The 12,969-nt window shown below is 43.9% G+C and overlaps 1 protein-coding gene across 1 annotated transcript in view; it reads right to left on the reverse strand.

Moving 5' to 3' along the window:
• Nucleotides 1-10,385, reverse strand: part of NLRP4 (NLR family, pyrin domain containing 4) — a 31,061-nt gene extending 20,676 nt beyond the window's left edge. The window contains exons 1-3 of the mRNA XM_006868280.1: nucleotides 10,106-10,385; nucleotides 5,775-7,338; nucleotides 1,379-1,540 (exon numbers count right to left, since the gene is read on the reverse strand). Of these exons, the coding sequence (XP_006868342.1) occupies nucleotides 1,379-1,540; nucleotides 5,775-7,338; nucleotides 10,106-10,385 (2,006 nt within the window). The remainder of the gene's footprint in view (nucleotides 1-1,378; nucleotides 1,541-5,774; nucleotides 7,339-10,105) is intronic.
• Nucleotides 10,386-12,969: the final 2,584 nt, after the last annotated feature.

Consider the following 12,969-nt stretch of genomic DNA (forward strand, 5'->3'; position numbering starts at 1 on the left):
AAGACACATTTTGGGGATGAGTTTCATCCAATGAAGTTTGGGGAATTAGACTGAGAGCCTTGTTTATGACATTTGACTGCTTCCTGTGTCCAAGATAGCTTAATTTCACAACCCAAACGTACTCAGTGCTTCTCAACCTGGTGATTCTCTGCCTCCCTAGGGGGATTGTATCCAAGTGCCTGGCAAATGCTGTTGTCAGCTGAGCTAGTTCTGACTCACGGCAACTCTGTGTGTGCAAAGCAGAGTAGAACTGTGCTGCGTAAAATTTTCAACAGCTGATTTTTCTTTTTTTGGAAGCAGATCAGAACTTTATTCTGAGGTATCTCTGGACAAACTTGAACTACCAACCTTTCGGTTAGCTGTCAAGTGTGTAATTATTTGTGCTACTCAAGAAGTCGATGCTAATTAATACCATTAGTATCTGTTGAAAAAATATTGGATAAAACACGAGGCTACTATCTGTGATAATTAAGGTTGGCGTCATCGTCATTGTAACTGGACCAGGATTCTCAGTGGTTTGGCTTAAGATGTAGTCAAGCCTTGTGATGATGAGATCTGATATAATGTAATCATCTCTATGATGAAATCTACTATGAGCACCCAGTCAATTGAAAGGAAGTTTCCTAGGGGTGTGGCCTGATTCCAATGCATTAGACACTTGAGCAAAGTTTGCTTGTTTTTTCACTGGGTCTGGATCCTCTGGCACCTGGCTCATCATCTGACCTCCAGCTCTTTGGACTCGAGCCCACGGCCTGTTATATTGCCTGCCAACCTTGAGTTCATTCATGTCTGCAGCTAGAAAAGCCTGCTGTATGGCCTATCAAAGCTGGGTTCATCAGTTCTGACAGCTCTGGAGGAAGAAGCCTCCAGCCTGACACCTGACCCACAGACTTGGAGCTCATTGGCTCCTGCAACTGTGTGAGCCACTTCCTTGGTATAAACCCCTCTCTGTGTATACATATATAAGCTTCACTGGTTTTGTTTCTTGAGAAAACCTAGCCTAAGAGACGATCCTTCCTTCTTTCTTTTCATCTTACCAGCATCACTGACGGTATTCCCATCTACCTCTAAGAATGTTCACTTAGAGCGGTGGTAACTCCCTCCTGAACACTTCATTGAATTTAGTTTGTGCATCACTATTACAAATCAGTCCAGACCAGTGGTTCTTAATGGAGACAGATTTGTCCTTGAGGAGACATCTAACAGTATCTGGAGACATTGTTTGGTTACCACAATTACATAATAATTCTTTGTCATGAAGGCTGAGAAAACCTGCTACAGATTGTTAATTATGTGATAGCAATTGGCTTCACCAGAAAGCTAAGCATAATCTGCAATTTCCACAATACGCTCAAGTCTAGGTGGAGCTCCAACTTACTCAAGCTTTTGAAGGTGACAATTGGGATGCCTGAGCTCTTTACACAAAGTCCCAAAAGCTGACTCACTGAGGACCGAGTTGGATATTTGTAGTTCTCTGAGGTGTTCATTTGTGGTAAGCACAGAGCAGATGTAATGCCACTGGGCAAGACTGCAACTTGATCTGCAATGAAAAAGAAAGACAATGTTTTTCGTGGATGAAAATCCAACCCAAGCCATTCTCACTATAGAAAACTGAAACCAAATCCATTGCTGTCACACCGATTCCAACTCCTGGAAACCTTACCGGTTATGCAGTAGAACTGTGCTCCATATGGGTTCTCTTGACTAATCTTCATGGAAAGAACACCAGTCTCTTTTCTGTGGAGCTGCTAGATGAGTTAGAACCTCCAATCGTTAGGTTATTTGAGGTGGTTGTAGGTTATGAATCAAATGCAACTCATTTATATACAGGGAGCTACTCCTAGGATGTTGTTGTTGTTAGGTGCCATTGAGTTGGTACTGACTCATAACGACCCTATGCACAAAAGAACAAAACACTGCCTGGTCCTGGTCCTGAGCCAACCTCACAATTGTTGCCACACTTGGGCCCATTGATGCTGCCATTTTGACAATCCATCTCTCTGGGGTCTTCCTCTTTTTCTCTGACCCTACACCTTACCAAACATGATATCCTTCTCCAGCGACTGGTACCTCCTGACAATATGTCCAAAGTATGAGAGACGAAGTTTGGCCATCCTGGCCTCCAAGGAGCACTCTGGCTGCACTTCTTCCAAAACTGATCTATTGGTTCTTTTGGCAGTCCATGGCACTCTCAATATTCTCCTCCAACACCACAACTCAAAGGCATCAATTCTTCTACGGTCTTCCTTATTCACTGTCCAGCTTTCACATGCATATGAGGTTATTGAAAAGACCATGGCTTGGGTCAGGCACACCTTAGTCCTCAAGCTGACATCTTTGCTCTTCAACACTTTAAAAAGGTCTTGTGCAGCAGATTTGCCTAACACAATATATCGTTTGATTTCTTGACTGTTACTTCCATGAGTGTTGATAGTTGATCCAAGAAGAATGAAATCCTTGACAACTTCAATCTTTTCTCCTTTGATAAGAATGTTGTTTATTGGTCTAGTGGTGAGGATATTTGTTTTCTTTACATTGAGATGCAATCCATACCAAAGACTGTGCTCTTTGATCTTCATCAGTAAGTATTTTAAGTCCTCTTCACTTTCAGGCCTGAATGTTTTTTCAGTTCTCTCAGCTTGAGAAATACTGGGGCTCTTCTTCCCTTTTGGTTTTCTAACTCCAGCTCTTTGCACATTTGATTTTTTTTTTTTTTTGACTTTGTCTTCTTGAGCTGACTTTGAAAATTTCTATTCAGCTCTTTTCTGTCCTCATTTTCTCCATTTGTTGTAGCATCTCTACACTGGAGAGCAAGTGTCAGAGTCTCTTCTGACCTCCATTTTGGTGTTTCCTATCTTTCTTGTCTTCTTAGTGACCTTTTGCTTTCTTCCTGTAGGATGTTCTTGATGTCGTCCCATAACCCTTCTGGTCTTCTGTCTTTAGTAGTTAAGGTATCAAATATGTTCTTCAGATAATCTCTAAATTCGAGTGGGATATGTTCAAAGTCACATTTTGGCTCTGTGACTTGTTTTAATTGTCTTCATCTTAAGTCTGAACATGCATATGAACAATTGATGGTCTGTTTCACAGTCTGTCGCTGGTGACATGGAGCTTTTCCACTGTCTCTTAACACAGATGTACTCAATTTGATTCTTATGTATTCCATCTGGTGAGGTCCATGTGCATGGTCATCTTTTATGTTGTTTTAAAAACGTATCTGCCATGAAGAAGTCATTGGTCTTGTAAAATTCTATCATGTGATCTTCAGCATCGTTTCTATTACCAAGGCCATATTTTCCAACTATGGATCCTTCCTCTTTGTTTCCAACCTTTGTATTTCCAATCACCAGTAATGATCAATATATCTTGATTGTATGTTTGATCAATTTCAGACTGAAGAAGTTGGAAAAATTCTTCAATTTCATCATCACTGGCTTTACTGGTTGGTGCGTAAATTTGAATAATAGTGGTTTTAACTGGTCTTCCTTGTAGGTGTTATGAATATTATCCTATCACAGACGGCATTGTACTTCAAGACAGATCAGGATATATTCTTTTTGATGATGAATGTGATGCCATTCCTTTTCAATTTGTCATTCCTGGCATAGTAAACCATGTGAGTGTCAGATTCAGAATGGCCAATACCAGTCCATTTCATCCATTTGACTGTGCAAAGGCTTTCAATTGTGTGGCTCATGCCAAGTTATGGACAACATAGCAGAGAATGCATATTCCAGAACACTTAACTATGCTCATGAGGAAGCTGTACATAGACCAAGAAGCTGTTGTTTCAACAGAACAAGGGACAAACAGAATGGTTTAAAATTAGGACAGGTGTGAATCAGGGTTGTATTCTTTCACCATACTTACTCAATCTATATGCTGAGTACATAATCTGAGAAGTTGGATTACATGAAGAAGAACATGGCGTCAGGATTACAGGAAGACTCATTAACAACCTTCGATAAGCAGATGATACAGCCTTGCTTGCTGAAAGTGAAGAGGACTTGAAATAATTACTGATGAAGATCAAAGAGCACAGCCTTCGGTATGGATTGCATCTCAATGTAAAGAAAACAAAAATCCTCATCATTGGACCAAAAAACAACATCAAGATAAATGGAGAAAAGGTCGAAGATGTCAACGATTTCATTTTTACTCGGCTCCACCATCAACACTCAAGAAAGCAGCAGCTCTTTAAGAAATCAAATGACATATTGCATTAGGCAAATCTGCTGCACAAGAACTCTTTAAAGTGTTCAAGAGCAAAGATACCAATTTGAGGACTAAGGTGTGCCTGACTCAAGCCATGGTATTTTCAATAAACTCATATGCATGTGAAACATGGACAAGAAAGACTATAGAAGAATTGATGCATTTGAGTTATGGTGTTGAAGGAGAATATTAAACCATGGGCTGCCAAAAGAAGATACCAATCTGTGTTGGTTGGAAGAAATCCAGCCAGAATGCTCCTTGGAAGCTGGGATGGCCAGACTTTGTCTCTGATACTTCAGAAATATTGTCAGGAGGGATCAGTCCCTGGAGATGGATATCATGTTTGATAAAGTGGAGGGTTGGAGAGAAAGAGGAAGTCTCCCAATGAGATGGATTGGCACATTGGCAGCAGCAATGGGCTCAAACTTAGCAATGATTGCGAGGTTGGTGCACGACCGGGCAGGGTTTCGTTCTGTTCTGCATAGGGTCACTATGAGTCGGTGCCAACTTGATGGCACCTAACAACAACTCCCAGTATGTAAACCCACTGGCATCAAGTTGATTCCAACTCATTAGCAACATCATATAGGGTTTCTGAGACTAAGTCTTTGAACAGTACACAGCCTCATTTTTCTCCACGGATCAGCTTGTGGGTTTGAATTGCCAACCTTGCATCTAGCAACCAATGCTTAATCCACAGTGCCACCATGGCTCCTTACCCCCAGTATATAAGCATAATAGACTATCTTCCTGAAAACAAGACATCTGAATGTTAAGAGATTTAAATTTCGTAATAAATTTTGAAAAGGTAATTTCTAGTTGTGAGGTAAAGACTCTGAACGTGTTACCTATATGAGCCATACGGTATTAACTATAAAAACATATCAGTTTGTACTTGAGAAAGGTGTCTTGGTGGTACAAACAGGTAAGCACTGAGCAGCTAACTGAAAGGTTAGCAGTTCAAACCTACGCAGTGGCTCCAAGGGAGGAAGATCTGGCAATCTGCTGGTAAAGCTCACAGTCTAGTAGTTCCCTGTCACACGGAGTCGCTAAGAGTTAGAACCAACTCCAGGATATGCAACAACAACTACAACACAATTTGAGAAATGCAGGAAGCACACTTCCTATGTCTTCTCTATTCAGTCCTCACATGACCTCATGATGTGGCAGCGACTATGACTACCTCTTTTATAATGAACACTGAAGTACAGACCTGGTAGCATAGAGGATTATGAACTGGGCTGCTAACCACAAGGTCGGAAGTTGGAATCTCCCAGCCGCTCTGTGGGAGAAAGAGGAGGCTTTCTTCTCCTGTGAACATTGATAGCCTTGGGAACCCTATACATGATCAACTATGAGTCAGAACCAACTCGGCAGCACAAAACCACCACCGCCAAAGGAAGGAGAAATCCCCTGGAGAAGGGGACATACACCAGAGAGTCAGGTCAGGACGTGAACACAGAAAAGGAAGTCTTACCCATGATACTGAACTGGCCCCTCAATCGCAGAACCCACTCGTGAACATGGACAGATGGAGGTAAATGACTGGATGTACTCACATAGCGCCCCCTTCATCCTCCTGCTTGAAGAGATTTCGGGTGGAGAAAGAAAGTTTCCTCAAGCCAGAACTGTGTCGTAGGCAGTAGGCAGACACCATCAAGTCCACGCTGTCAGTGACAGCGAAACGAACTTCTTGGAAGCAGTCCAGCGCCCGCATCACAAAGTCTTTATCCTGCATCTCAAACAAACTGTAAAACAGCAGCAAGAAATCCATGTTTCCCTCCAGATGGTCATGCTCACCTAAACTCTTCAGGCACTCGTAGATTTGCTGCTTGACCTCCAGGGACAGCTGGAAGCCAAAGAACGCATTCAACCTTTGCTCTTCCTTAGGATTTAAAAGACCGAACACAAAACACCCCCAAAAAATCCAGTGTGCCTTTGTTTTCTGTAGATAGGTCAATAGCAGTGTCTTGGTGCATCCAACAGCTGTGTTGGGGTGATCCTCGGGACCCTTTAGCATATAAAACATAGCAGCACAGAACTCCTGGACACACATATGGATGAATGTGTATGAGTTTTCATACCCCCTGCACTTCTGAAGAAGCTTTACGTCCAACAACGCAGAGATGTCCCTTTCAACTAGCCCATTTCTCTTGAGAACCTCTCCATCAAACTCATATGTGTCCGTCCACATGCCTTCCACAGCCAGGGAGCACAGGCCCTTTAACTGTGCATGGTTCTGCTGATAAGGCCATGCAGCCCCCGCGGGTGCGAAGGCATTGAAGATGAAAGAGGTGTACAGAGAGGTAGCGTTGCGGCAGGAGACGGCCAGGTCTCTGCCTCTCTCCATGTCCTGCTTCAGGCAGGTGCTCACAACCCAGCAGAGGACAGGGATGCGGCACATGCAGAAGAGCTGTTCGTTTTCTCTTACAAAGCTGAAGGCCTCCGTGGCTCGCCTCCTGTCTTGAAAGATACAGGAAAAGTACAGTTTCCGGTCGCTCTCATCGAGCCCCACGATGGCTTTAATTTCTGGGTGCTCCAGCTGAGCTTCCAGTTCCTGCTGGCACTTGGGTGTGGTGGCAACGAGCAGTGAGGATTCTGGAAGCATCTTCTTCTTTAGCAAACTACCCAGCACCACCTCTCCCGATCGCTGCTGCGTCCAATCACTGCACAAGTCAGGCTCAAGTTCTTCCAAGTCACACGTCAGCTGCTCAAAGCTGTCAATGATGAACAAGAGTCTCTCTGGATGGGACAAGACCTCTGCTGTTGGTGCGGGTGGCTCGGGCCAGTCTTTGGAGATCAACTCAGCCAAGCTAGTTACTGTCATCAGCTTCACTTCTCGGCAGCAGAAGTAGAAAACATACAAGAACCTATTTGGATAAAGGGTGCCCTTTGCCCAGGCCAACATTAACTTGAGCAGAAGGGTTGTCTTCCCGAATTTTTGGGTTCCCATAAGGACCACAGTACGTGGTGGCTCTTCTCCAGTTGCCTTAGGTTCAAAAAGGAGTTTCATGTATTCATGTTCCTTCTGCTCAAAGTAATCGTGAATCCTAGTGAGGGGTTCTCGGGAGCATATGTGGCTGATTTTTTTCTTTATGTGAACTTGATACATCTTTGTATATCCTGCGTCAGTGAGGACAAGAAGAAAAAAAACACAACAGAACCTATGAATGTTAAACATTCATACATATACTCTTTGACCCTGCAATTTTACTTCTTGGAGTGGTATCTTCTCAGAGGTTGGCAGACTGTGACCACGGGCCAAAGCTGGTCCACAGTCTGGTTTTGTAAATACAAGTTCACAGCCATGATACTTATGTGTCGTCTACACTTGCTTTAGGGGCCCTGGTGTGGTGCTGGATGATAAGCACTGGATTGCCAACTGCAAAGTTAGTGGTTCAAAACACACCAGTTGCTCCTTGGAAACCTTCTGCAGGCTCACTGTGAGTTGGAAATGACTCAATGGCATGTTAACAACACCACCACTTGCTTTTCTGTTATAATGACAAACCTTAAGCAGTTGCCACAGAAACTTTGTCAAGGCCCACAGAGTCTAAAATATTACTTCTCTGACCCTCTACAGAATGCTTGCTAATCCTTGCTGTAGATACCACTCCTACCCACTCACACATCAACACACCCACACAGAAACACACAGATATTCATTGTTGCTATCGAATAGAGCATAGAGCGCTGGTGGCAGATTGGGTACACATTGAGTTGCTAACCACACAGCATCTCAATCCACCAGCTGCTCCATGGAAGAGAGATGAGGCTTTCTGCTCCTGTCAAGATTTACAGCCTCGGAAACCCAACACAGAGTGGTTACAAGTTGGGACCCAGTTGATGATAGACACACAACAACAACAACAACAACAACAAAGAGCTGTGTGACTACCCATTATGGAACCATGGAATCGTCTACAGATGTTAAAAGTAGGCAATGATCTCTTTATGGGGAAAAAGAGCAAGAGAGAGTGTATAGGATGTACCCGAGTGTGTAGAGGTAAGGACCCCTGATGGTGCACTGGTTTAGTGCTGAGCTGCTAACCAAAAGATCAACTGTTCAAACCCACCAGAGGCTCCCTGGGAAAAAAGATGAGGCAGTCTACTTCTGCAAATATTGTTGTCGCCGTTGTGTGCCATCGAGTCGGTTCTGACCCATAGTGACTCTGCATGAGGTTTCCAAGGAGCAGCTGGTGAGTTTGAACTGCCAGCCTCGCAGATTAAGCTGACTTTGCCGTCCAGTACATTAACCCACAGCGCCACACCAGGGCTCTGCAAAGGCTACAGCCTTGAAAACACTATGAGGCAGCTGTCCTCTGTCTGAAGGGGTCATGATGAGTCAGAATCGACTTGTGAGCAACATGTTTGAGTAACTAACTGTGTATGGAATACACCTGAAAGATGATATATGAAAAGACCTTTTTGGTTGCTGGTGTTCATTTTTGTTGCTCGAGAATATACACAGCACAACATACATCAACCCAACAGTGACGAAATGTATAATTCAGTGTGACGCAACTCCCATTCTGTGAGTTGTGCAGCTGTTCTTACTCCTTTTCTGAACTCACTGATTCCTAACTTTCCTATCTAATCTCTTTGGCGATGCTGTTGTCATATTGATCCCAGATAAACTGATCTTAAAAGAGCACAGTGCTCAAGGCAGGCAGTCATTACTAGTCGAGCTAAACTACTGTTGGGTTTTAAGAAGACTTTAGGGGATAATTTTGGTTTAAGGTTTAAATATTGTCTCAGGGCAACGATTTTGGGGGTTCACTCAGCCTCAAGCATTCCAGAAATCCCGATTCCATGAGAATTGAAAATTCTGTTCTGCATCTTCCCTTTTTGGATCAGAATTTTTCTACAGAATCTTTGATCAAAATATTGCATACTGGCGCCAGGACCCCTCGGGTTCTTCTGGTTTCATAGCAACAATGGCAATTAGTCCTGGAGATAAGTAGCCATTCATTTTACTTCCTCCTCTTACTCCTGACTCACAAAAGAACCTGTTTTGGATACACACACCAATTTACCACTAATTCAGTGTATGGTGCTGGTGGTGGTGGTGATGATGGTGGTGGTGATGGTGGTTGTGTGCCACCAAATCAGTCCTGACTCACAGCAACCCTGGAGAGGGTTTTCGAAGCTGTAAATTTTTACAGGAGCAGAAAGCCTCATCTTTCTCCCACAGAATGACTGGTAGGTTTGAACCGCTGACCTTGCAGTTAGCAGCCTAGCTCGTAACCCACTATGCTACCAGGATTCCTTAATTCAGTGTAGACTCTATGGCAAATGTTGCTACTTGTAGGCTCTTCTCAGATGTCTGTTAAGACAGTGGGCCAGATCCACAGCTCCCTCGGCACCACTTCACCTTACAGAGAGGATCTGACTTGGGGTCAATTTCTCAGCTTAGGGGAAATTACCGATGACCTAAAACCAAGGTGCTCAGTAGGTCAAGACATGCTACAAATCAACAGGAAGCAACCAAACCAGTTGTCCTCGAGTCAATTCCAACTCAGGGTGTACTCACGGGTATAAGAGTGAGACAACATTCCCAGGGGTTTCCACGGCTCTGATCTCGTGGAAGTCGATTGCCAAGCCTCTAGTCCGAGACTCATGTGGGTGGCTTTGGACTGCCAACCTTTTGGTTTACAGTTGAGTACTTAACCACTTGTGCCACTCAGGGACTCCGGAGGACAGGCCACCCACCCACGTTTGACCACACATAAGCACCATGTCTAACTCAATTCACTGGTTTCTTGACTACAAGGTAATGTGGTCCCACAGTGCACTCCGGCCCTGCTGTAACCGGGCATAGACACGATATATTAAAATGACGGCAGAGTCCGCTTTGTAAGAGCTGGTTTCCCCTTCCAGGTCCACTCACCAGTACTCTCTGTCTTGGCCTTGTCACAGAGGTCCTTCCTGTTGATCCTGTGGAAGATCCTGAAGGTCACATCCCATGCTTGCTCCTCCTGATAATGCTTGAGCAGGAGGTTGGCAAGATCTTCTCGTGTCGCCTTCTTGACTTCGGCCCAGGGAATCTGTCCAAGTCCAAGCTGCAATGGTTCGTCCTTGAGGAGCATCTTGAATCTTCTGAACTCCTCCTTTTTGAGCTCCTCCAGATACCACATGAGGCCAAAATCAGAAAAGAAAGATGCTGCCATCTTGTTCCAGGGCAGAGATATCAAGGTTCAGAGAGAGAATGACAGGAGAGAAGAAATAAAGGGAACCTGTGGACAGTTAATACAATTTAGACATTAAAATTCAGGGACCCCCACTGTCCCCCCACCACCACCACCACCAGTGAGCGGTAGATGACTACAGGACGGAGGAGAACTGCTCCTCGGGCTTCCTGACACTGCAAATCCTCACGGGAGCGGGCAGTCTCATCTTCCTCCTTTGGAGCAGCTGGTGGGTTTGAACTCCCAACCTTGCAGTCAACAGCCCTAAGCTTAACCCACAACACTCACCAGGGCTCTTGAAACGTCAGGTAAGTTTGAGGTTATTTAAGGGGACCTGGTGGTGCAATATTAAGATTTATTTTTCATTTTTCTCCAAATCACCTAGTCTGCTATTATGGAGGAAATCTTAGTTACCCACAGATCCTGTGATTTTATTTATCTTCATTTTCCAATGTATAACTTGACACTTTCATAGACATCACAGCTGATACCATCAAACCCATGAGAGTCAGTAGTTTGAACCCAACCCTCAGCGCCGTGGGAGGAAGGATCACTGAACTGCTTCTGTAAATATTCCCTACTGCCAATGAGTCGATTCTCACTCTCAGTAACCCTAAAGGTCAGAGAAGAATGATTCCGAAGGGTTTCCAAGGATGTCATCTTTACAGAAGCTGCCATGAAGTGGCTGACAGGTTTGAACAACTGATTATAAAGATTGCAGTCTAGGAAACCCTACTAGGACGTCCACGGGACTGCTAACCACAAGGTCGGTGGCTGCTCCGTAGAAACTCTAGAGAGGGTCACGATGAATTGTGACTGACTCGACAGTACTTAACAACAACAATAACAAAGAGTTGGAATCGACTCAATGGCACACAACAAGTGAAGAAGCCAGTCGGAAAGGGCTACACACCATCTAATTCCATTTATGACACCTGAGAAAGACAAAACTATAACGATGGGAGACATATCCATGGTTGCCAAGTTCAATGGCAGGGGGACCAGTGATGAACAGGTGAAGTAACAAGACTTCAGAAGAGTGAAGCTATTATTCTATGGAATGCAGTTAGTGGGAAGCACATGGCATCATTAGTCTATAAAAACTATAGAACCATACAGCACAGAGAGTGAGCCTTAATATATTCAAACTAGAGCAAAGCAAACAAAATGATTAGGAGACCAGAGTGACCCAGGGTGGCATGCAGACTAGGACACACACAAACACACTGTGTCACAAGGGTACAAAACCACACCATGGAAAGAACCAACAGCAGAAAGAGTGTCTTCTGTCTATAAAACAATGAAATGAAGTATCAGTAAAACATACAATTTGATTTCTATTCCAGAACACTTAATTGTGCTCATGTGGAATCTGTACATGGACCAAGAGGCAGTTGTTTGAACAGAACATGGGAACATGGAATGATTTAAAATTAAGAAAGGTGTGCAACAGGATTGTATTCTTTCACCATACTTATTCAACCTGTATGCTGAGTAAATAATCCGAGAAGCTGGCTTATATGAAGAAAAATGTGGCATCAGGATTGGAGGAAGACTAATTAACAGCCTGCGATATGTAGATGATACAACCTTGCTTGCTGAAAGTGAAGAAGACTTAAAATTTTACTGATGAAGATCAAAGAGAACAGCCTTCGGTATGGATTGCATCTCAGTGTAAAGAAAACAAAAATCCTCACCACTGGACCAGTAAACAACATTCTTATCAATGGAGAAAAGATTGAAGTAGACAAGGACTTCATTCTTCTTGGATCAACTATCAACACTCACGGAAGCAGCAGTCAAGAAATCAAATGATATATTTCATTAGGCAAATCTGCTGCATAAGACCTTTTTAAAGTGTTGAAGAGCAAAGATGTCAGCTTGAAGACTAAGGTGCACCTGACCCAAACCATGGTATCTTCAGTAACCTCATATGCATGCGAAAACTGGACAGTGAATAAGGAAGACCGTAGAAGAATTGGTGCTTTTGAGTTATGGTGTTGAAGGGGAATATTGAAAGTGCCATGGGCTGCCAAATGAACCAATAGATACATTTTGGAAGAAGTGCGGCCAGAGTGCTCCCTGCAGGCCAGGATGGCCAAACTTCATCTCTCATATTGTGGACATATTGTCAGGAGGGACCAGTCTCTGGAGAAGGATATCATGTTTGGTAAGGTGGAGGGTCAGAGAAAAGAGGAAGACCCCAGCGCGATGGATTGGCCAAGTGGCAGCATCAATGGGCTCAAGCATGGCAATGATAGTGAGGTTGGCCCAGGATCAGGCAGTGTTTCGTTCTGCTGTGCATAAGGTCACTATGAGTTGGTACCAACTCGATGGCACCTAACAACAACAACAAAACCTGCAAAACTGAAACCTGGGTAAGGCAGAAATCTGTCAGAAGAGGAACACTACAATGTTTACCACCCAAACTAGTGATAGAAGAGTGGTAAGACTGTACCCATTCAAAGGTGGGAGACTTAGGAGACCCAGGAAAACAAGTTTTCCATTGAGTTTTGGCTCTCCCGGACTTCACTGTATGAGTCAGGGAGTCTCCAATTAGACATTG

Source organism: Chrysochloris asiatica, unplaced genomic scaffold (assembly GCF_000296735.1).
Source record: "Chrysochloris asiatica unplaced genomic scaffold, ChrAsi1.0 scaffold00116, whole genome shotgun sequence".
Taxonomy (NCBI): Eukaryota; Metazoa; Chordata; class Mammalia; order Afrosoricida; family Chrysochloridae; genus Chrysochloris; species Chrysochloris asiatica.